Consider the following 27684-nt stretch of genomic DNA (forward strand, 5'->3'; position numbering starts at 1 on the left):
TCATTCAAAATTTTCTGAACTTTGCTCTGAAAATAAATAATTCTATGTCATTAAGAAACCAGTTTGAAGTATTTTATAGTTATTACAGTAAAGACCTACAAATCTTCTCATAATCAAAATGCTCAGAGGAATTTCTGTACTTTGACTTTTAACTCACTTTGTTCCTAAGCACTGGTTGGCAAACACAGTTCATCTGGGAAATGCGCATACATTTATAGTATTCCCATTTCTCAGCTTTCTGTGATACTTCAACAGAGTGTTCATGAAAGCAGTACCAAAGTACTTGCATGACATCTGGTTAAAAACATAAAAGGACAGAATATTGAAGGGAAGTGAGGCGTTTTTTTCTTCACGTACAGTTTTCAACTGTGGCACCTGTTTTAACTGCCTTTGTTCCCAAAGTGTGTGATTCACATCCCTTCTCTCCAGAGAAATAAATCTGCAAAACTGGTATGAGCTACCCAGAACATGGATCCTGCTTTTTTTTCCCTTTAATCTTGCAAATCTAATGTGGAAAGAATGTATTGGAGTGCTGGTATCTGAAAATGAAGGTGTGGTGCATGAAATTAAATATGTGATGATCTTGAACTCTGAAAACTATAAATTGTTATCTGTTAGTCTACTTGATCTGCCTCTTCTTTATAGCATGCCTTCCAGAAAACAATCCGTGAGCTGGTACACAGAGTCTAGTTTTAAATGAGAAACGCTTCTGAGAAGTTTTCTAACATCAGGGTAAACAGAAACCTGAAGAGCCAGGGCACTCTTTAACTCTCCTGGCACTGCCCACACCATGTGTCTGTGCTGTGTCATGCTATAGGTCTGTCCTGGTCTCTGGGCCTGTCTCCTTGGGCACCTCTTTCTTTGAAGGACTCTTTTCCCTCCCCATGATCCACTAAAGAAAAGGATTTTGTGACAGGGAAGAAACTTTGTCTGAAACTTGGGCAAGTTACAAACCTTTGTAAGGTTGCATACACTCAGCAAAAGTTTTTACTTTCTGACACTGAAACATGGGAATATCCCATTGCTTCAGAGTGTGCCCAAAACCTCACAGTGTGCCCTCACTCCTCAACACGACCAGGCTTAGTAAAGATGGAGCATCATACGCTGGGTCTGTGGCACATCCCTGCCAAATCCCTTGTGTGGAGCCATGTCAGCCTCACAGAGGCCTGGGTGGGTGCCCACCCCAAAGCCGAGGAGCTCTGGGAGGACCATTCCTATAGCTCCTCTTCCAAACCAGCCTGGGATAGATATGAAAAATGAGAGCCATTTTCCTGTCCCTCCTCAGTCAGCACTCAGGCAGTGTGGGGCACACCCAGGGAGGCAGCAGGCTGGATGGAGAGGTCAGTATAGGCTGCCAGCTGGAGGTGTCTGAGAAACCAGAAGCAATGTTGTGAAAATGACTGATAATGGGAGTCAGAGAGGAAAGATGGGCCCTGATGGCGCAGGAAGATGGGGACTCAGAGCACGAGCACAAGAAGGGGCTGATTTTTTTGAAGAACAACCAACCAAACCAAAACCACCACCAACAAAAAAGAACACCAAAACCAAACCAAACCAACGGGCAACTGGTGAAAAAGGGACTTTATGGTCAAATGAGATGGCTGGAGTTTAAGTACAGAATAACGCATAAAGGGAATAACAGTTGGAATAACTGCAATTTTAAAATTTTTTTAATACACAATTCTGGATTACACAAGAGATGTATTACATAGGATCAATGACTGACAAGCAGGTTAGGATTTTGTACCCGAATTTGTACTTCCATCTAAGAGCTATTCCTCCTGTGCTGCTGACTGCCCCCTCTTCTGAGGACAATGTGGAGAGCAGGTGAGGAAGAGGTGGCGACTGCCACCTTAACTGAAACATATTCAGTAAGTCTAATCAGAGGAGTAAGACGAGGCAAGTTCCCCTTGAGAAGCTTTCACAAATGCTCTGTTCTAATTTCTAATTTCTTGTAAGGGTCCCTAGGTATCTCATTTAATTGAGATACAGAATACCCCAACCAAAAGAAGAGGGGTAGAACACAGAAAATGATCTTGTAATATAGTGATAGAAGTACCAGAATCCTGAAATGGTTACAGGAACACACATAGCAGCACGTAATGGAAAGCAAATTCACTGCAGTTCGTATTACTTAGGCTCCACATCCACCAGCCACAAAGCAGTAAAAGTACATAACACACTAACAGCAACAGAGAAGATTACATCATTTAAGGGACACATCTGACTCTGGCTCTAAGAGAATCCAGAGGAGCTCAAATGTCAGGCTAAAAGCTGGTGAGAGCCAACAGAGCATTACAAGCACCATGGCATCGTACAAAGGCATATGCACTGGCCATAGACTAAACTGGCCTAAATTTCAGGGTCATAAACAAAGCAGCGGATTGTTTCACAGCGCCCATCAGAATTTATTCTTAGCATGTTTATCTGCCTGAATATTCAAAAGTCAGATAGGAAGTAAATGAAATTCATCAGTCATCAGCTGGCCAATGCTCCTGCATCCTGGAGTGTTCACGGTTGTACAACATTTCCTCTCACAGGGAAGAAAATACTTGGTTACAAGACAAAATGTTTTTTTCAGTCACTGGTTCTTAATAACAGTTCGTTGCTGAGGTTTTCTTTGCTTTGTCTCTGCTTATCTCATGACACTTTAGCATCTAAATATTAGTAGCTTGTTTGAAAGACTTGCCTTCTGCTTCGTTTACATATCACTATGTACACTTCTGCAATTTTTCTTTCTGACTACCACCCTCTCTTCCTTCCAGCTCATCCTAACCAACTCAAGGAAACTTCTGCTTGTGCTATGATTACACCAAAAGCTTTATGCCCATGGAAGAAGGCACTTCTAAGAAGGAAGTCTTGACGCTGTTTTGCTTTGTAGAGTAGTAGATTCATATCTCCGGATGGTTTTATCTCAATTCTCCCCTGAAAAGTCAAATTTAGGCAAAGATGGCTATTTCCTATTTCCACTAAAAGAAAGGTTCTCACAGAAGGGTAAGCTGGAAGCTTAAGCATTTCCCTCCTGGACCTCCTGGAATGTCTTCGTTCCTGCTGCAGCTTTGATTTAAAACACCTGGGTCTTCCCCTGGTCAAACACAATAAAATCTGCCTGTGATGTTCCTGCTTTCTTACGAAACACACTTTGTGCCTCTCACGAATTCTTAGATGCTGAATTAGCTCTTAAAAAGCCAAACCTCACTTCTCACCAAATTTCAGCTCTGAAAGCTAATCCAACCAGCAACCTCGATAACAAGTGATCAAACTAGAAATGCCCTTCTTGCAGGGCTTCAACCAAATTGTGCCTGGTGGAAACTGCTGCCATCTCTTTAGCAAACACACAGCTGGGGCAGGATGTGTCCCACAACTTCGTTATGGGCTTGCCGCTAAAGGGATTCATTTGCAACACATGCTCAAAGGGTATCATGTACTCACTTAAAGATTCTGGTTAACTGACAGATGTTACAAGATCCTACGACTGACTTGCTTTCCTACCGAGTGAATTTTGAGGAAGTTCTTCCTTGAACTAAATGGCTGTTTAAGGGGTAAGCCTAAGTTTGACTTACATTTAATTCATGATAAGAACAGATTATAATACATGAGAAAACACAAGCTGACCAATCTTCAAGAAAACTGTGGTAGACGTTTGAATAAACAAACTGCAGGAATAGATGAACAATTATAAACTAATACTAGGTATTGAATTTCATTATGGGAATGCTTTTAACTGAATTGAAAAAGAACTCAGACTCTACCAGACAGCCTCTAACTGCATACACTTCCCAAGATCTTCAACAAAATTTGGTTTAGAGAATTAGGAATATGAAAGAGATTTTACAGTATGAAAGATCTCTACATCAAAGATCTCCTCTTGAAGCAAAGGATTCACAAGTGGCTGCAAGAGTGTTCCAGTGATTGTAAATACATGGCAGAGAAGTATGTTTATCCCACAAAAATGAAAAGGATTCCTGTTGATTTAGTACACAGAGGCAGGAACACATTTAGCTTTACAATTACGCCTTATTGCAGGAGAGTTTATTCAGCCAGTCAGTGTTCTGATTTACACCACACAAAACCTCTTTGAAGTCAGTTAAGTTACACAACATATATAAACCAGTACAGGTCTCTGTCTAGGACTAAGAATAGATAGAGAAGGAAACTCCTTACAGGGAAAAGGCAGAACACAATGTCTGTGAGGGGGAGAGTGAAAAGCAACCCATACTGCAGCTGTGTAGATGCACCAAGCCCACAGATTCAGCAGACAATATGATGATGTGTATTTATACCAGTGTCGGGGATTTTTAAACAGATAAAAATAATCTTTTTTTTTTTTTTTTTTTTTAAGTGCACTTACTGAGAATGGTATTTAGCGTTTATTTAGTTTTGGTAAACATGAGAGGACAGTCATACTTAGGCAGGACACTGGCCTAAGCTTCTAAATAATTACACAGGACTGAAATTATTTAGAGGCTTTTTGATGATTAAATGTATATACGATTGATACAATTAGCACTGGCTAGCACAAACTATTACTTAATAAAACTATTACTGTGACAGCAATGTGTCTCTTTGATGGCTATATGGACTTTGCTAGAGAGAAGAGTACTCCTGTGAGTAGCAGAGACATAAGACCCTCCATCGAGGACTGCACATGCTAAGGATGGAGATGAAGGGGACAGGAGGGTCTCCTTCCCCTGACAGGGAGGACCTCCATCCCCCTGCATGTTTCTTGTTCTGCACTACGTACCACAGTGGGGCACAGGCTGAAGTGTCTCACTAAGTCATCAGTGTCAGCTCCTTGAGGCAGTGTCAGGGTCACACTCATGGGTGGTCCAAGGGCACCCTGATCCTTCCCATGGGTGCTTCCTGATGAAGCAAACCCATCCTCCTTGGCCTTGATGGTAGCCATGGATCCAGACTAACCCCAACAGACCTGTTCTCCATTTCCATGTATCCAGAATAACTCAGACAGCTTCAGAGGCACCGAGGGAGTGCCCTCCGCTGGAGGAGGATGGCAGCTCAGGGGGCATGAGAAGCAAGCCTGTTCTCTAGCGCACTCGACTGCACATCAGGCCCCAGAGGTGTTTGATCTTGCCCTGCATCTTTAACATCACTCCAACGCATACCGTTCCTCTTCTCAAGTGATGCTCGAGCCATTGTGCCAGTCAGAAAATATGCCACTACACACCTGCTGAGCCCTGAGAAAATAGCTCTAGAGGTGTAGGGGGTAGCAGCTTCTCGCTGAGACACTGACCATGGCGGTGGCAAGGCCAGCAGTGGGATGAGGGCTGTGCTTCTGACGGCCATGGCACGACAAGTGTTAGGTACCATCCTGAGGCACCACCGTCATGTCTCCTTTTTCCTCTTCCTTTTCTGCCCAGAAAAAATCCTTTCACTTCCCACCATGGATGAGCTGTGCAGTATCTCAAAATGAGTGAGCTGGGCAAGAGGTGGGGACTAAGGGAAAAAGAGAAGGGGAGCGAGGCAATGGCTGCTGCTGCCCCAGCACCCCTGCTACTTACTGGGGGTAAGGAGAAAGCATTGGGGCCTGGTGGCCTCCTGCTCCTTGCTCTGCTCATGGACCCATCCCTGATCCTGGGTCTATAGGTCTAAGCGGTCTGCGCTTTTGCCTACAGGCACAGGAAAAGCTCACTTTTAAAGCACAATTTTCTATGGTGGCCAAAGGTCTGCTGTTAGCAGCAGACGTATTTTACGCTGACATTTTTCAGATGGCTTTACAATTCATCAAGTGGTTTTCTTAGACATGGTTCCTCTCCTTAGGCTGCTCTGCTGTTTTCCCGGGGGGCGTAATATTTTTCTTGTCTCCTTTGATGATAAAACTCTATCCCCATTTGAGAAGGCTTTCTGGTCCTTCCCCCATTCTCTGTTCTGCTGAGCTCTGGGTCTCTCCATGAACTTCTCTAATTTTAAGGCCATCATTTAATTGCCTTATAATAAACTGACTTCTTCTATTTTACATTTATATTTCATAGCACATCTGTAGCCTTTGAGATTTCACTGCATGGATGTTTCAAACCACACCATAGGATCTTGGCAGTTACACATGACTTCAGAGATTTTATACACATATATCTGACGTACAGAGGAAGTAATTAAACCATATGGACATCTCCCATACAGTAGGAAGCACAGCACAAATCTTCTCACTTGATTTATTATAACCTTATGTCATTTAGCAAAACCAACTTTGCAACTGTTTGAAAGAAAGAAGCCAGCTGAGGAGGAGAGGACCTGCACGGGAGCTGTGGCTCAGGCAATCCGAGCCGTTTTACGTGCCTGCGGCTGTACGGTCAAGACCTTGCTGGCAGCACCAGGTATGAGCTAGAAGAGTGCAAAGTCCGCAGTTTGGTTTGTGAGGCTTTGTAACAACAAGAAAAACAAATGGATCTGTACTCAGCCTCCACATTTACTTCTTCCTCAGCTCTGCTGGCTGGGGCTAAGGAGGAGGGGCTGCAGGGGACAGCACCAGAAGCTGTCCCTTGTTACACAGGGGGAGCCCACCCTTTTTCTGTCCTCCAGCCTTGCTCTGTGCAGGGAGGCTGAGGAAGGACAAGGCTGGACTCATGCAATTTAGGCTGTCCTGTCTGCAGGGCACACTGATGGTGCAGGAATGGCCCCTACAATCTCTGCCACTCTGCAAGGCCCCTAGCAAATATAAACAAAGTAAAATAAAAGCTATGGGAAAGGGTGCAAGATGGTGTTACACTACACATCTGTGCCAAGCTCGTGGAGGAGCGTGATCTGTAATGGAAATGGAGTTAGTCTCACGGTGGTATGGTGGTAAGGGATACTCTGCAGCAGCAGCACAGTCATATCTGAACTAAAGAGTTTCCCGTGGAAAATATGTTCTATCCATAAACTCCCATGCCAGTTCTTGCCCTCATTAAATACCATAATAATGAACATATATGGGTCCAACACCCACAGTGTGGTGGGCTGCCTTTGGTCCCTTTGCTGTTGGGAGTCCTTGTCCACTGGAAAGAAGCTGTCACCATGCCCCTCTGCATGCTGCTACCTCTGCTATTAATGTGGAAGTGCTAGCAACGCTCTTGGCACTGTAAGAAGAGACACACACAGACTGCTCCTACGCCAAGGAGCTCACATCCTAACACAACCAAGCACAGTCAGCTGGGCAGACCACTGCATCCTGCACTGCAGAGGGAAGAGTTCATCTCACAGAACCGTCTTCTCTCATTCCCCTTCCAGGCCACCAAGAAGGGAAGTCCCTTACAGGAAGCCTTCACCATGAAAAGGGTGGTGAAATGGCAAAGGAAAAGATGTTGTGTGCTTGGGAGCAGATAACAGAAAGGTCATAAAAGAAATAGAGAAGAAGTAAAGGAACGAGAAACTGAGAAAAAGCCAAAATCAAGAGGTGGTTTATAGGGGGAAAAAAAGGAGTATTTGGATCAGAAGACAATAATACAGAAACATCCAACCCCTTATTAGACTGGACAGAAAGACTATATTGGCTTTGTACCCTGAATGGAGTGAAGCACTATGTATACTGAGGAGGATAGCAAGCACCAGAACTTTCTCTTTCTCCTTTGCCAACATCCTTAGGACCAAATAAACCTGCTTTTAAACAAGTTATAAGGCTTGATATCTCTTTAATCAGTGATACTGTATTTGCAAAAATTAGTCTTACTAAGTAATAGAATAAGCAATAGTTAGATGCAGAATTTCATCAAACAACCATGACCCATACTAAAAAAAAAAAACCCACGAAAACCACAAAAAAACCCCAAAGAGCTTTTCTTCACTGGACATCTATGACAGCACTAGACAGAAAGGAATCCAACAGATTAATACAGTCTTTTGGTAGGAAAATAATTTTAGCCTGCGGGAAAAAAAATGCAGCATGGATGTTTTATTCGTGCTTGCAGCTTATTCATTATCTAGAGCCGTTCTCCATGTCTAAAACACAGACTTCTATCCTTCAAGATTGTCCTTCTGCATGCTCCAAAAGTGAATATATAATTTTAAGATATTTTAATGCTTGTCATCCTTTTCTAGATCAATGTAATGGAAGCACTTACACAGACTTCAACAGCCCCATTCATTACGCACTGAAAAGTACTTGTAAACCTTAGCTACAAATTGAGGTAAATAAAGAACATTTATGCTCTTAAGTATCAACAAGAAAATGCTGAGAATGGGCTTGGTCTGCCTCAGCAGATACTGTTCATGATGACTGCCTGCCCATTCCCACATTCCTGCTCTCTCCAGGTCAGACTCAAAGGATTCCACTAATAGTTTGGTACTTACCAAAGCAGACAAAAGGAAAATGGGTCAATGTTACTTGCTCCCATGTGACAAAAATACAGAAAATAGAAACAAGCACCATTTGAGAAACTTGTAAAGCCTTGGACACATGTCATGAGAAACAGTTATGCTCTCTTGAGTGAAATTTCAGTGCTAGAAGATGACCTGGATTATCTCCCTTGGACACCAGTGTGAGCTACCCAGTTACAAAGCAAGGCTATGAATCATCCACACACTTCACGTTGATTAAACTCCTGCTCACAGTAAGCAGGAATTGCAAAACTTGACCAAAAGCACAAAGAATATTTTTGTGCAGTAGTTGCACTGTCTGACTATCAGAAGCCAAAGCCTGAAGGTCTAACCAAATGGACAGTATATTTGTCCTAAACCAATCCTAACAGCACATTTCATTTCTGTAATGAAGTGTAACGATATGTGAAAAACAAACAAAAATATTAATGATACATGAGAACGTACTGTGCTTGTACAGTCTTGTTTTATCTTCTGCAATAAAATGGTTCTTGATTCCTTACTGTGATTTCTCTTTTTTTCTCCATCTCTCATTCAAATTTGTGATACGCAGATGGCCAAACACACTCTTAAAAATGCTGCCCTCAAAATGAATTCCTAAAATAACAGTGAAATACCTTCTCAATTTATCAGCAAACTGCAGTAAGATCTGTTTTCTTATTTGAGTGTAACAAGCCCATAAATCAACAGAATACGTAGGTAAAGCAAGAGGAATCAAATGGTTTCTTTTCAACCCAAGAGCTGAATCCACACTACAAATAGTTAATCTAGCACATTTACTTCAGTCATAACTTTGTTTAAACTACAACCTTGGTATTCATTTTGATTGATTACACTAATTCTTGAGCTTTGTCCAATACTGTTGAATTGTCCTCTTGTCGCACCAGCTGAGATAGATTGAAAGGTTTTTGATACAAGCTCGTGGGAGAAGTAACTGCAAAGATCTAACCTAGACTTTAGAGAGTAAAGTGCAGTATTTGTATGAATGCTGCATACCTGTAGTTATTGTGCTGGAGATGATGTATGTAAATACATACAAGTTTCAAAAGATGAAGTTAAAAATGGAAGTAAAAAAGTGCATGTGTCCTTTTGACTACCTTTCAGTCAAGTATCATTCTTTTTCTCCTGTACAGTTAATTTGAAAAGGTTTTGGAAGAATTTTGCTTTCAGGGCTGAAGCAAAAGACAGGGAGTGCAATTTGTTAGCGTGGGATGGGCTTAACAATACCGTAGTCCCTTAGATTACAAAGATATACAATTTTTAAAGACTACTTAAGGATTCAAACAATGTTTCTTATCTGTCTGAAGCAGAAATGCTCTGCAAAAGAATAAAAAGGAGGGAAAAATCATTTTTGGTCAATGTGTATTTTGTTTGATTTGAAAGAAAGACCCCATTTGAGTTTATTTTACCCTTTAAACATTTTTTACGGTATTCTGAATATTTACAAATAAGAACGTGATTTTGGTGTGAAAATTTAATTGCATTCCTGCATATATTTAAATAAAACACCCTGCTTTTTCTTACATATTTTGCATTTTTCATTTGAAAAAAATTCTGAGGAAAACTTTTCACTGACTCTTCCCACATCTCAGATTTTGTGTAGAATGAATATATGGAAGGAGGATTCACTGCTTCTTGCTCATGGGAAAGTTATCTAACCTCCGTCCACCAGTTCAAAAAGATCTCTGATGTTGATTAAACATGTATAAACAGAGCTAAAAGAAAAAGGAAACATGCATACTTCACTCAAAAAAATGTCAGGACAAATGTACTGAAGAGCAGTAATTAGCAACCAACATGAGTACCCCACTACATAGCTGATTGATAGTGTAGCCCAGGTTAAGCAATTTTCACTAAATAAAACATTAGGTCATAAACTAGTCACTAAGTTTCAGACTGACTCAAGTTCAAGTTCTGTCAAGCAAACCTGTACCCTGCCTGCCTTCAGTAGCTAACTCTAAAGATTATGGGCCTATCTACTGCTAACAGTTCATGAAATTAAGCCTTCAGCCTAAGATTTAGATGCCTATAGAAGAATATTGAGACTTTAGGGATTCATCTATGCTGGCAAGACCTTGTAAGGCAGTGTTTTGAAAGTATAAATGCAAACAAAAGTGTGCATTTAAAACTGCACCCTCAAACGTGTGCAAAAGGAAACTGTACTCTTGTATCTGAAAGCAGAATTTAGCTTCACAGTTAAACACTTTCTTATGGTAACACTCTTCCTGTCTTTGCAGTCACCAGTAAACTGCTCTCCACTATTACTCTGACTAGAGAAAAAAGGAAAATTAAATCTCAATGTACCATACCAGACTTGATTACAGCATTGAAATATTGAAGGTTGTCTTCTCATTCATGCTTAATGCTTATTAGTACTATAGATATTTTGCTTTTAAATTTTCTGCCATTACAAATACCTCTCCTCTGAGGGCAGCTCCTCTTCCTGGAAGTTTCCAGAGACTTAACCTTGGCCTATAAAGCAATGTGAAGTTTTGAAGCATCTTTTTTTGGTACTTCATATCCATTCTAGTGCAGAATCTGAAACTACTTCAGAAGACACATGAATAAGTTCACTCCCAAACAAACAGTGGAGAGCAAACAGGACATTTTTCAAACCACTTCTGTCTTGGGAATGTAAGAACAAAAAGACAAAGACAAGCAAGGGCAGGCCATTGCAAGGCACGTAAGCTTTGTGAATTTTTTGCTTGTGTGATCACTGGGGGTTCTTCTGGTAGTAGGTTCATGTTTAGGTGTTTGCTGAGTGGCTTCCTGGGGCAGATGAACTGGCAAGGTGGTTCCCTGACCTTTACAGTATAGGAGCTTGCACAACAGAGGAGCTCAAATCAGCCCGTATACGGAGGCTTAGGTCAGCTTGCCTTCTCCGCAAGAGCCCTAAGTACATCTCAGTGAGTCCAGATCTTCCTTATTGCTACTTAGCTTAACATGGGTAGAGCAGGGAAAGGGAAAAGTAACCCCAATCCCCTTTCAGCAGAGAAGTTAGACTCATAGAAATATCCAAGAGCTAACAAATTGTAAGCTCAGGATGCAGGCAGATGCTGAGCAACAGAGAAAAGACCACTCTTCTGCAGAGGGAGTGAAAGGTGTGTTTTTACTGATCTATAGAAACATAGAACAGTTTGTGTTGGGAAGGACCTTAAAGACTATCTAGCTCCAATCCCCCTGCCATGGGCAGCGACACCTTCCACTAGACTAAGTTGCTCAAAGCCCCGTCCAACCTGGCCTTGAACACTTCCAGAGATGAGGCAGCCACAGCTTCTCTGGGCAACCTTGACTGAAGCTTTCAACAGAGAATGGGCAAAATTTGTAAGTGCTTCTACAGCAACACTAGAGATCTGAAAAACAGGGTTACAGAATTATACTACTTGGCAACAAATGACAACCCTGATATAACAGGCATCTCATGTTGGTGAAATGAGAAAAATCAGGGGCATACACAGTTCCTACGCTGTCTGCTTTACGTGGGTGACAGAAAATGAGATACAGCCAGAGCAGTGGCACAGCATGTGAAGGCTAAAACAAAGTGTAACAGAAAAAAATACTGAGGTCAATGGGAAGCATTAGGGAATCCTTCTGAGTGGAAATAACAGAAAGGTAGGATTTGGTTTATATTTAGGAGTCCCCTGTTAAAGACACCGATCACAAAAGACTCAAACAAGCTGCAAAACTAGGTCAGGTAGCAATACTGGCAAATTCCAACTACCAATGTATTGTCAGGCACAACGCCTCCTCCAGTTGAGAAAAGGAGATAAAACTTTCGACTCAGCAACCGGCCACTTACTGGTGAGCTCTGGGACGCATAAGAAAAGCTGCTGCTCTGGGTTTAGTCTTGAGTGCTGCACAGGACCTGCTTCTAGAGGTATTAGTGGGAGAACTGCTCTGTAAGAGCTTCACAATATAACTGAACTTAATGCTCTTGTGGGATGGAGTAAGCCAAATAAATACCTCACACAGATATCTAATTTCGAGAAGGGGAAATACATAAAAATCTCAAAAATAGTAAAAACCTAAAAAAAGCAGTCCAAAAGGCAAGAAGCCTAAAGCAACCTGGAGGATTTTCAAAAACAGTGTATTAAAAGCTCTGGTAAACTGTGTGTCACATAACAAAAAGAAAGTAAAACAGTTCAATAAAAACCCTGCATAGCTCATAAAAAAAGTTAAGGATGCTATTATAGGGAAAAAGGTTAGCATTTAAAAAAATTGCTGAAATGAACATGAAAGCTCATAAAAACCAGATCAAGAGTAAATGGCAACTAGGATGGCTAAAAAAGAATGTCAATATTTTGCAGAAGATGCATCAAGACAATAGTAAAAAGTTGTTTAAAGAAAAGCAAGAAACCATCAAGGGAAACAGTAGTACCAGACGATGCCAAAGGCTTATAAGTGGCACTTTGGGACAATAAAGCCATAGCAGAGAAATTTATTGACTTCTTTGCATAGGTCTTAACTGCTGAAGGTGTTTGAGAGGGTCCCAAATCCAAGCTATTCTTTGAGCCAGATTAATTTCAGGTAAATATAAAGGAAGTACCAGATAAAACATGTAAGGCAGGTGTTACTAAGTGAACAGGAGCGGGTGACATCTGCCTGTGAATTCTGAAGGAACTCAAGTGTGAAACTGTAGAGTTGCTGGCCAAGGTGTATAACCCATCATTACAAACTGCCACTGCATCAGCGGGCAGCTGCCAACCAAGCTCCCATGTGGAAATGAGAATCAAGAGGAGACCCTGTATACCGTGAGATACTTTATCTGACTTTCCTGCTTGGAAAAGTCATAGTCTACCTTAAAGAGTACAATAACTGAGCACAAGGATAAGCGTGGTAAAGCAGGTCCTAGTGACAGTAATATATTTGGATTTTCAAAATGGTTTTTACAAAATACTTTACAAAAAAAAATTCCCTTAGGGTTGCAAGAGAGGTGCTCTTATGGGCTGAAGGCTGTTAAAGGATAGGAAGAATAGTGCTTGATGGTCACATTTCAAAATGAAGATGTAACAGCAGTGGGTGCTCTCAGACATGGGTGCTGGAACTGGTTTTAGCAAAGACTTCAACAGTGATCTAGAGAAGGCACTGAACTATGAAACATCCAAGTCTATAGATGATACTAACCTCTCCTAGATTGTTAAATGTGATGTTGGTAACGGAGGATGGGGAGATCTAGTGATCTCCCATGCTGGGAGATGCAGAAGGACCCCACCAAACTGGGTGGGCAGATAAGCTTCAGTGTTGAGGGGCATCGGGGATGGTATTGAGGAGAAAACAGATGATGTCAACTTGCTGCTAAGCAAGACCTTGGTGCAATCGTGTGTGCTGTGTACAGTTCTTGCCTCTCACAGAAGAGAGAGAAGAATAAAGGGATGAAGGGTTGGAGTGTTGCCTTCAAAAGAGAACCTAAAAAAAAAAGGCTGTCACTCTTCCTTTTGGACAGGAGAAAGCTGAGAGGGAATATGACTGAGATTTACAAAATTAGGGAAGCAGTTAATAAGTTAAACACAGAGCTGCTCTTCCCAAATTTTACAGTACTAGAAATAGGGTGTACTTGATGAAACCAGGAGGAGATTGGCTTAGAACAGGTTGGACAGTGATTTTGTATCATTTGAGTGGCCAACCCCTTGGTGCCACAGGAGGTTGTGAATACATGCACTTACAACAGTTTCAAAAAAGAATTAGACAAATTCAGGGAGAAACATAGATAGTGAAGGAACGTATAAGTAGGGTGATCTTGGGTACAAAGGAAATGGACTGCACAAAGTTGCCAGACCTCTGTGCTCTCTGTAAATAGCATGTCCTACTGCTACTGTTGGGGAGACAGTAGTGGACTAGATGAATTACAGGTATAATTTGAGAAGACCCCTCTTATGTTCTTATTTTGTAAAAACAGAGTAATATATCAGATTTCATCAGCTATATCAACTTACACTAACAAAAAGTTACAAATGAGCTACTGCCATTATACCAGCTTAGAAGCCAGTTAATCGTGACATTCAAAAATTACACTAACAGTTGATAAAATAATTTTATTGGATTTAAATATTTCCCTAAGATAGAAAAATGGAATTGACTTTAGAACATTTTAAGTGTTGTATTTTGTTGTTTGTTTGTTTGTTGGGTTTTTTTAATTATGAAGAAAAACTTCTTCTAGATCTATCCCATGTGTTAAGATTTAAACTTGTATGGAAAATGCTTGTAAGTAAAGATCAGACACTAGATTTCACAACTGTATAGCACCCAAAAGCAGACAGAAAAGCTTACTCTTGGCCACCTCATTAGTGAAAGCAACAGAACAGATATCTGTAATGGAATTACAACGAACCCTCATGTCAGTCTTGGTTAAAAGGGAATGTTCAGGCATTCCCCAAAAGTGGCCTTTGTGGAAGGACATGAAGCTGTCTTTTCATTTCACAGTTTGCATTACTTCAGCCTCTTGCAAAAACAATGGCTAAGCAGCTCAAGCATTGTTAGATGCTTGACTCAGACAGAAAGTACAAAGCCAGATTTCAATACAGTGCATTTTCTCACTCTATAGAAAGATCAAAAAGATTGCTACTCACTTCCACTTTCTACAAAGCCTTCTAGGTTGATTATGAAGTGAAGTTGATTATGAACTTCAATAGGTCAAACAGTTGGCCATTGTACTGGAAGGAGTTACCGTTTCCTACATAAGTGCATTAATGTTTAACAAATTCTAAAGATGTATATATTGTACCCTGCCCAATATATGATTTGTGAAGCACTATAAATCTCAACATAAAAAAACCCCCAACGAACCCCACCCCAAAAAATAAACTAGAAGAAAAGGAAGAAACCAAAACAAGAAGTTTTTAGGGTTTTGGTTTTTTTTTTGGGGGGGGGGGGGGGGGTGTGTTTTTTGGGGTTTTTTTTGGGGTTTTTTTTGGGGTTTTTTTGGGTTTTTTTGTTTTGTTGTTGTTGTTGTTTTGGATGGTTGGTTGTTGGGGTTTTTTTGTGCCTTTTTTTTCCCCTTTAGTCCAGGGTTTCCATTTTGTTCAAAGCAAAATTTCAATACCATATCAGTGCTTCCCTTTTCTCCTTTCCCTCTTACCCGGGCACCTGGGTACTCCTTACAGTATTTTCTCCACATGTAGCTTAGGAAGAGGTTGAGTCTGTTGTCTTACGAGAAAAACTTAGGCAAAGTTGTCTTAGGAGAAAATGAGAAGATGAGCCTGTTTAATCTTAGGGAGAAGATGAATCTGTTGTCTTTCCATGGTTCCTTGTCATGTGGATTTGAACACTCCTCTAGGAGCATTGCTTCTTGATGGAACTTGGCTGAGCTTTCTACCAGCTGTGAGAAGGGGAGATGAGGGTGACGCTGGGCCCTTAGCTTGGCTCCTGCAGCCCCAGCTCCAACCACCTGCCTAGTTGCAAGGTACAGTTAAATGGACTGGATATTTGTATCCAGTTAACAGTAAACAGGCACTTAAGTTAAAGTTAAATAACTAGGCTGCAGTGAAAAAGAACAAAGACTAGAATGTCATTAGACACTAGAAAAGACTCAGCTTATGGAAGAAGTTCCTTTTACTTTTTTTCCTCTGAAGGTGTGAACTGAAAATTGAGACAGGAGGTGTAAACTTCAAAGGGATTGGTTGTGTGTGGCCCAGGAAAGACATTCCTTAGAGAAACTTCCCTGAACAACAGCTCAGCATTTGCTGTGAACTACAAACATGGTTATCAGCAGTATCCTATGATTCTCTGACCATTTTAATTCAACCGGTTTTCCTCCTGGGAATGAGGCAGAACATGCCTTTCATGAGTGTCCTCACAGTCCCGGGAGCAGCTCTGATGAGAGGCAGGAGGTTGCAGGTTAGCTGCTGCCTTTGCCTTGCTGCAGTAGCTCCCCCACCGCTACAGCAGGCAGATGAAGCTTCTGCTGTTTCATCTTCCTGTCCCCAGTGGATTTCATTGAGCTGTGTCTGAGCCCAGGGAAAGTTGCAGGGCTGAGCCCACACACCTCTTTCCAGCACTAGATGCATGCACTAATTTGTGTTAGGTGGCCTTTTGTCCCTAAAAACTGCCTGTTTGAAACAGGATTCAACTTTCCTGTGCCTTCGTGCCTAACCCTATCAGTCCCAAGCCCACAGCAGCCTAGACAGAAGCTCGGGGTTTCCAGCTGTCCTGCATCTGGATACCTGGCACAAACCACCAAAGCCTAGCTGAATCCTCACACATCTAGGCAGTGCCTCTCTGACTCTAGCACAGATCCCCCAGAAGATATCAGCGGTATATTTTGTAAAGAACACTTTTTTAAAAACAAAAGCCATTGGATTAAGACAGCAAATAAAGAGAAGCATCTTTATTTAAATATCTTTATTATCTTACATAAAATCTTTATTTAAATGCTGTACCTTAAGACTGTAACTGAAACAACAATAGAAAATGAAGTAGAAGCACATATAAATAAAAAGTAGGTATCTCTTCAGACTTTTTCTACTTTCATAGTTTGCAACTATATTTACCACTCCAATGAATTTACTTCATTGAACAGCTTCTGATATGCATTCAGTAGCAGCAATCCAAAGAAAGTGGTTTTGTTTGCCTGGTTCTGAGAGAGTATCCAGGAGATGGTGGGGCTGACAGCTGACTGCAGACCCTCACAGTGCTGCTCCCACCCTAGTTCCAGATGCCCTGCAAGTGACAGCTCTGTTGCACCTAAGATAGACAGTCATTGCACAAGCAGGCTCTGACAGAGTGCTTCAGGCACTTCTACAAGTGCAAACATGCAATATGTCTATTGTGCATGTAATGAGTCACTTCGAACAGCAAATGTGTGTCATGCAGAGATTTTGTAGGACGTTTTGTAGAAATAAATATTCCCATTGAGGATTAGCATGAGACCAGAAGCAAGAACAATATTGTTCCTTAAACCAGATGTTCAACAGAGGTTGTGACATCTGAAGAGATGAGCAGACACAAAACACATGCAATGTATGCTGACTCAAAATGAGGTGTATCATTTCAGAGTTAAAATATGATTTTTGAACTGTTGTAAAACTCCTTACACCACTTTCCCCAATACTCCTTCACATCTTGCACATTTAACCACAAGTAGCAAAACATAATTTATCTTTTGTAACATCCTCCTTTTCTCCTTTTTAGTGTCTATTTAAAGGGAGGCCAATGTGATTAGTTACTGGGGTTACTTACTTCCCTGGGATAAATCAAAGAGTGAGAGTGGTGAGCAAGTACATAAAATTTGCCCTTATCTTCCAATCTAGGCACTAAGCAACTCACTGGGAGCTTCTCATCAGTGGCACCTGACTGATTCTCTACTCTGGTAATTTAGTATTTTTAGCTTTTCTAAACTATGCCTTTACTTTTGTTTAGCTACATCTTTTGTCCTGTAGACTTGGCAGCTTGAAATTAAAAGTTATTCGGTCAATAAGAAATGTGAAATATATTTCACTCACGAAAGCTGGTAGTTTTGTGACAAGTATTTTCACGAACTCTGACAGGTACATCCATGCTTTACTTTTAGAAGCCAAATAAATGACACTGAAAAGACATAGTAACGTCATGCTTGAAGCCATTTTATACAGCATCAGTTTTTGACTTTCAGTGCCCTTGGAGGGAAGTGGCAGGAGGCACCCACCAAACTTCATATGAGGGATGATGAGGGTAAGGCAGTAACAGCTGGAGGGAGCCTCACCGGAAGCTGTCTCAGGGGAGGCCTTGTTTGTCCTCAGCTTCACTGGTTTGCCATTAGCTTATTGTAATAGAAAGCAGACCATGAGCAGATCATGGTCAGGGGACGGGAGTATCACCATTACGGTACTTATGGCATGGTAACCCCAGGATCATCTGACTTCCATGGAGACAACAGGACTTCTGCTGTAAACAAGAATGTTCCTCGTCTCCCACCTACACTGTGACTTTCTTACTACGTCTTTCTCCACTCAGACGTGGAGTCAAGCTTGAGGAATGCGATGGGAACAGGAACTGATGTCTTGCTGCATGGAGGGAAGGCAGAGAACTAAAGAATCTTATGAGGTTTATGATAGCAGAACGAGCATATGACCTGCCACCACATCTCTTGCCTGACCTATTCTTAGAGATGGATGGATGGAAAAGGCTGAGTCACTGTCTCAGCTGCAGAAGACCAAGCTGTGCAGAAGGAGCCTGCCAGCCAGGGCTCCAAGCCATACAGGATAAGGAACTGCCCTATTTCTTGGAGTTCTTCGCGGCAGGTGGCTAAATCCCTCCACCCCATCTCCCTTCCTCTGCCTCATTCCTCACTATTCCCCAAAACAAAGAACAGACTATCAGCAACAGCCTAATGCCAGTAGTCTCAAGTAGTTCCCTTCCAGCAGGGATTTCAGGTTTTGCAGGCCTGGTTCCCGTTTGCTTTAATGGAAATCATATGTATGTGATAGCTTTTCATCAGATACCATTTTGTTAGAAAGACTTTAAGAACATTACTGAGTGATTTTGTCCATATTCATTTAGCACTGTCACAAAATCCAGTGATGCTGTAGAACATAACATCCCTAAAATTCTGATCTGATCAGCTTGTCATGGCTATTAGGTCCCTTGGCCCGGACCTTTGAGGGAAGAACCTGCTATTTTCATAACATTGCATTTCTTCAAATCTACAAGCTCTTGAGAAAGTAAGATGAAACAACAGTAACTTTTACCTGAAAAAGAATAATTGTTTGAATACTCCTAGCAGACTGATGCAAGTCCACCTATAGCAAACAACGTTGAACTGGTACCACCAAGAATGTTTTACAGGAAAAAATGTCACTTACACGGCTTCCTTTTTCAGGGAAACACTGACATCCTCCACTGCAGTCTCTGCCTCCACATGGTCCTGTGTAAGTCTTTCCACCCTGCAAACCAGAACACACATAAAATGAAAGTTAAAAGATAGCAGTCACAATACCTGGCACAGCACAATAAGCTTTGATTAACAGGCTTGCTGGGAACTTGCCCAAGCAAAGACCAGGATCAGATCTATGACTTCCAGTTGAAACTTCTTTAATCTCTGCTTAGAAGCAGCCATGAGTGGCTTTCCAGTTCTTGGACATCAGCATCAAGAAATATAATGTTACTGTATTAATTTCCCTTCACATTTTCAAAACATTGCAGCTCCATGCTGAGCAGTATCTTGCACATCTTTTTGACACATGCAACAGATATCGTATCACAGAAGCACAGCTGCTTGGATTCTCCAGGGACGAGGACTAAGTCCTAGGTCACAATGCAGCACATCCTTCTATGCATGCTCTAAATCGTTGCTAAAGTATTTATGGGTGGATATAAAGGAAGATGTAAGTATCATGTTTAAAATCATAAACTAAACTCCTGCTCTCCCCTCTTCAATGACTGTCTATTCTAGATGCACCTAAAACTTGCTAGCAACCAACTACTGTGACCTAGAAGTCAGACATAGATTAAGTAGATGGCTGCAGTTACATCTCTCCTGCCTGTCCAGAACCACCTTGGCCTGGGCTGCAAATATATGGATCACAAAATATGCACCATTCCGTGTAAATCCTTGGATGATCTTCAACAGGCAGGCCAGCTCCGATTACACCTAGCACACACTGCCTGCACGAAATGCAGCAGCTAGAGTCACTCTCATTCAGAAACCTGAACAGCAGAGATGCTGGGCATGCTGTGGTGTGACTTTTATAACTGTAACTTAATCATTAGGAATACTATGAAGACCAGCCTGAAGCTCACCTAAGCCCAGAGTTTTGAAACCCTGAAAGTGCCCCAGCAGCCTAGTAAGTAAACTGGGAAAGGAGGAAGGGATTTCTTGTCGCTATTTCTGAACCTGGTTTGCCCTGCAGCAAATAGTCAATGTAGCCAGAAGAAAAAGAGAGAAGGACTGAAGTCTAGTGGCTACAGAAAGGATGTCTTGGAGCCACAGCCCCTCAGGCAGGGTGGCTGCTAATTTTCATGTGCACTGCTCCTTAGGTAAAACCTCAAGGCACCCCAACTGTAGGATACAGGTTCTATGTGGCTTGCTCCCCTCTTGGATGGAAGAACTCTGAATCCTTTGAATATTTCATGGATGTAACAGTGTTCTACATCATGTTACGAACTCTGCTTTATGTTTAGGCTATTGTTTAGAGGAAATAATAAACCAAGACAGTTTTATAAACTCTAGCAGCTTGCTCAGGTTGGTTGATTTTTTAGTTAAATATTTAGATGGTCACAAACTCACCATCTGTGTGTTATGTTTGGGGTTTTTTTCTTATTAACCTAGTTGCAGATGAAACGTGCATCTCTGTCAGTATCCTTCATTTCAGTTTCCCTCTCAGTTCTTTTTCAGAAATTAAGGATAGTTTTATTCATTTTTATGGATGTCATGCAGATGTAAGACCTGTGTGAACCTTGTGACCTCTGCAGGATGCAGGTCTTCATTAAGGAGCACTGTGTTAAGTAGTGCTGCCATTAATAAGAATGAATTCTGAACTTTTAGAGATCTGTTTTGGTTGGAGCTGTAAACAACAGTATATCCCAGCCTAACAGTAACAGACTGACAGATACAGTAATTTTAAGATGTGAGTTTTCAATTATACCTACTGAGAAAACAACAAGGAGAACAATAAGTTTATTTCTTTCTTAATTAGCAGAGTGACTCTAAATTTGGTAAACTGTTGCTAAGGAGAACATCGAGTATGAATTGGAACTATGGCAAGATTATTTGCGTACTTGTGTATAAAAAAAAAAGGAGGTTGCTAATGCATATTTCAATTGGAAGAAGTTCAAGGTCTATTGTTTGTGTACTATCCACCATCCAACATTTTAATTTGTATGCTGTAACAATACCAGCAGCTAATGTGGGGACACAATTGTTTTCTTCCACAATTTTAGGAAGTTTTTTTTTTTTAAATTTTCTCATTTTATGTCCTTTTAAGCACATAGATTCTTCAGATAATCAAGAGAAAAATCTGGAAGATTCCAAAGGTAGGGAACATAATGAGAAAACATTTGAGACCAGCACTAATATATCTCTTTTGAATTATACTTGGGCTCTCCTTATTGCCTAATTTCCACTTTTTCACTTTTTGACTGCTAGTGAGATGACCCTGGGAGCTTTTAGTCATATGTAGCATTTTCTACTTTATTATCTATGAATGTTTATAACTCCTTGAAGGCAGATCATTGCACTGCCATTTAGTCTGATGTTACTGGGAAGTTACACTATAAAACATTATGGTTTAAAGGTTTGTTTATGTTAAAAAAATAACTCTATTAATAATCCTTCTAAAACTTTGTCAAAACCAATTATACACATGGGCTTACAATTGAGATGAAGGGAAATCACATGGACATGTATCAGTCAGTAACTGGAATGCAGAAAGTCCAGTTTAAAATTTAGTGATGGACAATGTAGTTTTAAAGTACCAAAACTATATATGTCCTGAGAAAAAAAGATTTCTGGAAAACAGATTTCTGGGAACATAACACCAATGGTGATAACCAAATGTGGCTGTTTTGATCTGAGATGGGTGCCTAGACGACTATTTTGATCAATGGGGAGAACAACCAGTCCTAGGGTACAATTCACCGTAAACTGATACTGGCACCTAAACTGATAAACTGCACCCTTGCCAGAAAGCGCCTACTGCTTTCTCTGAAACTTAAGAGGTGGGTGAGGTGACCGGCTTATATGAAGACATCCACGCCCTGTAGAAGTCTAAGGACAGGGAGATGAATCTCCTGATTTGATCAATATGCAGTTAAATGGTGAAAAGTTTTAAGAAGTATTTGCAGCAGAATGGCATTCTAAGATTTGTGCAACCAAGCTGGAAGACCAGCAATAGTCCCCAGTTCTGAAGATATCTACTGAGAAAAAATCCAATTCCAGATCTTGGTCATGTTTTGGATGATCTTAAATTCCACTAACCTCAAAAAAGTCCAGAATCTAGGCAGAGTCTAGAAATGGGGTTTATATAATTTTAAATTTCTGCAATATAGGCACATCATCTGGCTGCTATTATAGACCATCCAGAGAATCTCATCACATCTATTTTAAACACCTGAGCTAAATCTCATCCTAGAAGGGTGAGTAGATTAGAAAGGTAGTCTAGGGTAACTGGTTGAGATTTGTCTGAAGTGTAGAAGTTCAGCTTCGCATGAGAGGGATCCTACGCTGAGTGTCCAAATCTCATCCTCAAAGCAAGCTATGGCCTCTGATGGGAACACTGAGTGTCAGAAAATCAAGCACACACCTACCCCTGGGAAAGCTGTAACCAGCAGGCTGCAAACAAGGGTGGAATGGATGGGGAAAGGGAATAAGGAAAGCAATAAATGAAAAAGGGAGAAGAGGGTTTTTTCCAACTTTATAATATTGTTGGGGAACTTTGCTGGAAAGAATATAAAATTGATGGTTCAGGGAATGTGCATACTACTTAAACACAAGTAAGAGAAAACATGTAAGTGCCATCTATGTTTGTAAAGATTGTATATTAGCCTAGTGTAAATAGCGACTCATTTTTATGTATATGAAATTGCAAGCATGAAATACGTGAGTGGTCCCAACATAAAATCTTTTTTTGCCCTCTTGCTTTCTCATAAATTTTTTTGTGTCACCAAACAATATTATTTGTGTACTTAGACATCTTCAGCTAACAAAAGACAAATGCAGTTTCCTTGAGCCAAACTCTTAAAAAACTCGGAAACATATATGCAGTTATCTTTATACTTTTTCACATATTAATGATTTATTTATTACTGATCTTGGTCACATTTGTGTAAATGTTATCTCTCTGTGCCCATTCAAGCACCTTCACTTCCAGGGTTGGTATTCTGACAAAGAACAAAGGCAATCAGAGGACAGATCTCAAAGTAAAGTTCTGTGAGTACAGAAAGCCCAGGAAATATAAGCCATTTCCCTACATACAGCTCAAAAAATAAGGGAAATTATAACGAAAATAATGCAACCTGGAATCAAAAGACTCTGCACACTGACATCTTCTTTGATGAAGTTTTATACGTTGCAGTTGTGCATTATCTTCCCTCCTGACAAGCCCCATCAAATCACAGCGGCTCCTCCGAGCCAGCTAAGCTTCACCAAGAGAGGTTTTAGAAGGCCTGAGAGCTTGCTGAAAAGCTGAACTATGACCAGGGGTGCTGACATACCGCATGCCTCTGCAGTGGCAGTGAACAGCACGTTCGGGTGACTCACGTGAGACTTCAGCCTGGAAGTCCTGAGGGGATTCCTGGCATGCCTGTGAGGCAGCCCTCTATGTCACTGCCAGGGAGAACCAGACTGGCCCACACCTCCATTACAGACCTCTGTTTCCACGTCTGACCTTCAGCTGTCAAAACTCGCATTAATTTCAAATTTGGTTTATACGGTCCTGACTTAGAAACATTAATTTTCTGCTTCCTTTGGAAGAAAGGAGGAAAAAATAAAGTAAGACTATGACAGTGTACTCCTGCTGTTGATGAACTAGATAGAAAAGAACTTCATTGGTTACAAATGTGACTGAACAGTTGTATTTGCTCAAAACCAGCATTTTACTCTTTACAGAGCTGAAAACATTTGTTGCCTGGATGCCAAACTTATTTCTCTAGAAACATGTATAAACAACCATTCAAAACAAGCATGGAGAATGCTGTCAGTGCGGGACGCCTGGACAGCCCGGTGTCAGGCTTGGTCTGGAAAATGCTCTGTCCGCAGAGTTACAATGCCAAAGAAGGAACCAGTCATCTGAAACCGCCTGCTCACAATCCAGTAGCTACTAGTACACCAGACAGTAAGACCACTGTGAAGACCTTAATTGGTGAGGGAAAGGATTAATTGGCACACTCAGAGAGGAAGGAAAAGATGTGGGTGTGGATCCTCTCTTCAACTGTTCTGAGAATTATTTCGCTAAGAAATAATTCTTTCTTTCATAATTGAATGGGAGCCAGAACCTTTTCTAGACTGGATGCATGGCAACTGGAATAATTTAGTGCGTGACCTCAATATCATATGAATGTTTACACTTCCCATCAAAAGAAGGGGGAGCCATGCATTTACACATCCTTCAATGAAAAGAAAAACCTGGAGAAGGAAACTGTTCCCAGGAGGAACACGAAGAGACTTACCATCAGCCACATTAAGAAAGCTGGTCTCCTAACAACAGCCTAATGTAGTCTTCCCAATGAAGTAAGAACAGGAATGCTTGTCGCAATCCATTATGAATTATTGATTGGTGTGGAGTTTCATATGCCACCTCCCTCTTACAATGGAGTGCATAGAGAAAACTGGGAGGCATGTTGCCAAGCAAGCAAGCAAACATGCGAGTTGCTTCAGTTTGAGTCCTGATGGGCATGGAAACATCAACAGAGGAGGAATATCCAAAAGAAGCACTGCTCCTGGGGACCGGGATGCCTGTGCTCAATGTTTGGGGTGAGGGAAGGAAGAGCAAGAGAATACAAAGTCTCTGATGCTGAGAAGACTCCAACAGACACAAACTTGTCTTCTGAAGTGTGTCTCAGCAAGTATGTTGAAGCCAGCAATGGGAAACATGAATTCTGTACCTCTCAGAAGTGAAGCTATAAAAGACTTTCCTCTTATGGGCTGGCTTGTGGCTCTTGATTATATTAACTTTCTGGCACACAGCCTTGCATAGTTTCATTTCAAAGTGAAACTTCACAGCTCCACATGTTCACTTTATTTGAGGTACTACTTACCATCCCCTCTTTAAATTAAAATGTTCCCTTTTTGCAGTCTTGAGACACTGCCTTGTAACAACTGCAGAAGTCAGACATGATACAGTGTGAACTTACTCTTCACGTTTTCATAAAAGCATTTCTAATTTTGTGGCTTTCATCCAAACACATATTGACCCAGCAAACCAGATGGAAACCAGAAGGAGCTGCTGTGATATAGTAGGAATTAAAAAAAAAAAAAAAAAAAAAAAGGAAGAAAAAAGTAAAGTCTTTAAGAGGCTCAGTCAGAGAGTAAATCTTAAAAGCTGCCTAAATATACAGTACAGATATTTGAATAACTGTCCAGGGCTCTTGCCCACTTGCCCAACATGAGGTTGTGTGCAAACAGTACACTTCTGAGCAAGCAGCTTGTGCCGTGACATAGGTTTCTGTCAAGAAGTCAGTGAATGAGGGTCTCATATTTTACAGGAAATGAAGTTGAATTCAGCTGCATTTTGCCTTTTTTTCACTCACAGAGATGATTATATGTTATCCTAGAAAGGGACTAGAATATAAGATGGGAAAATCCAGTTAAAACTTTTTGAAATGTCAAACAATAAATAATAGTCACCACGAAAGAAAAAATTACCACTCCTACTTATTTTTGAAGAATCTGTAATGCCATAGGAAAGGGAATCCTAAAAATTAGCCACAGGTCTCTGCATGAATGTGCTGTAGCTCTAGGAGCTAATGAAGGAGGGTTAAGATGCAGAAGGCTTTTCCAGAACAAAATTTCATCCAGAAGAGGAAGAACAATATCCTCTGGCACTTCTGTATTTGAGACAGGTGACTTAACTGCCTAAAGGATTGACAGTTTTTGTCTTAATCATCAACCAAAGCTTGAACATGCACCAGCAAGAGAGAGGTGATGCTGCAGGCAAACTGAGCTCTTTGAAGAGTGTGCAGCAATGGTTAAAAATATCTCTTACATCTTCCAAAGGGACAAACGTTACATGGTCATCAACGGACACCTATGGCCCACAGTGACTACAGAAGGGCAATGAAAGTGTTGCTCATGAGCACTCCATTTTCAGTTTTACCAACTTAAGAATCAGGTTTGATTGCAGAAAAAATCCCCACAGATACAAGTCTAGTAAGAGTCTGAAGATGGAAATATATTAATAAAGGTAACCAAAGGTACATACATTAATTATTACTATTAGTTTAGGTAAGGATATTGGATTCTCTGATTGTGAGAGCTCCGATACCTTGTGAATACGTAGATGCCTAAATTTAGGTGACTTCATATCAACTGACTTTTTGTTCAAATGTGAATTTCTAGCTAAATCTGAGAGACAGGTAAAAGATGCAGAAGCAGCTGAAGGGAAATCTGGATTGGTAAGTTAAAATTTGGTTTGATATCTTCTTAAACTTGCTTCTATCTTTGTAAATGCATGCTTTTAGAGATGCATATTATTTTAGTCTTTTATCTTTTCTTATGAGACAACAGACTACCCATCTAGCATCCAACATAGCATTCCTCATCTAAAAGGATGGCGGTCTTTAGAGTAAGAGTGCTGGGACACCTTAACATGAGCCTTTATTCACAACACCCCATCCCTAGAAATGAAGTCTATCTCCACAGAAACTACTTAGGTGGTTTTAAATAGTACTGCAGGAGTCAGAAGAAATGTTTTTATAGTTATCAGTGATAAAGAAAGCTCTCTGATTTGGCAAAGTAGATGTAATCACTTGTTAGGGAGTCTGCGATGACAAGCTATGCTGGAAGGCACAGTTTGTTTCTCTTTTAATTTTTATTGTATTATTGTACTTTATGCAAAGCACTGTGCATTTTGTATTTGGTCTGCACAAATGTAAAGGCTTATGCAAGGCACAAGCTAGTGGAAAGTGTTATCACCTCATATGTGCAGTTACACTGCACTGTGGATCAAAAATATTTTCCATAAAGGAATGAGGTAAACACACTGACAGCCCTTAATCTGAATTTGGCTTTTGTCCAATATCTTATATTACTGGAATAAAATACCCCTTCCCATCCCTAAGAACAGAAAGGCATTTGTTCACATACTAGTAGCATAATAATGAAACACAGCATCCACTCATTAAAGTAGCAATTTCTATATTTAACTGCTTTTAGTTTCCAAAGTCTAGTCATTTTCAGTTCTGGAAAGACATCCAAATAATGATATCATTTGCTTCAAACAATAGAAAGTCTGGATACTATTCTATATATGGAGATTTTTTTTTAGTCTATTTATAAACCAAGCAAGTTATTTGACCTGTCTAGTTTACTCACCTACGTAAATTGTCAGACTCAGGAAACTTACTTAAGAACATATTATTCTTAGTGATTGGCAAACTTTAGAAGTTGCTAAATTATATTTGAGATCTGCATCCAGTAATTCTGAAAACTCATCTGCACCTATTACACTAAGAACACACCAACCTGCCAATGTAGGAAAGATTTTTGCTTTTGAACCAGCAGCAAGGCAATTGTATTAGCCCTGCTCGTGGGGAAGCGACCGATAGAAACCAGCCATACAGCTGTTTGCATGGCTCTATCATCTGTATTTGTTCAGTGCAGTGCAGCGGTGCCAGCGTTTCCCAAAATGTAAGCATAACCACCAAGATTTTATTCCAGTTTCATGTTTTCTATAACTACTTGAAAATGCTTGACTGTGTATGAACTGCATTTATAAACTGAATTAGTTACTGAGTTTTCCTCTGAAG

General features: G+C 40.7%; 1 protein-coding gene across 2 annotated transcripts in view; it reads right to left on the reverse strand.

Moving 5' to 3' along the window:
• Positions 1 to 27684, reverse strand: part of COL4A2 (collagen type IV alpha 2 chain) — a 139754-nt gene that overhangs the window by 80019 nt on the left and 32051 nt on the right. For both annotated transcript variants that reach the window (XM_030477903.1, XM_030477904.1), the window contains exon 4: positions 19086 to 19166. In XM_030477903.1, the coding sequence (XP_030333763.1) occupies positions 19086 to 19166 (81 nt within the window). The remainder of the gene's footprint in view (positions 1 to 19085; positions 19167 to 27684) is intronic.

This window comes from Strigops habroptila, chromosome 2 (assembly GCF_004027225.2).
Source record: "Strigops habroptila isolate Jane chromosome 2, bStrHab1.2.pri, whole genome shotgun sequence".
NCBI lineage: Eukaryota > Metazoa > Chordata > Aves > Psittaciformes > Psittacidae > Strigops > Strigops habroptila.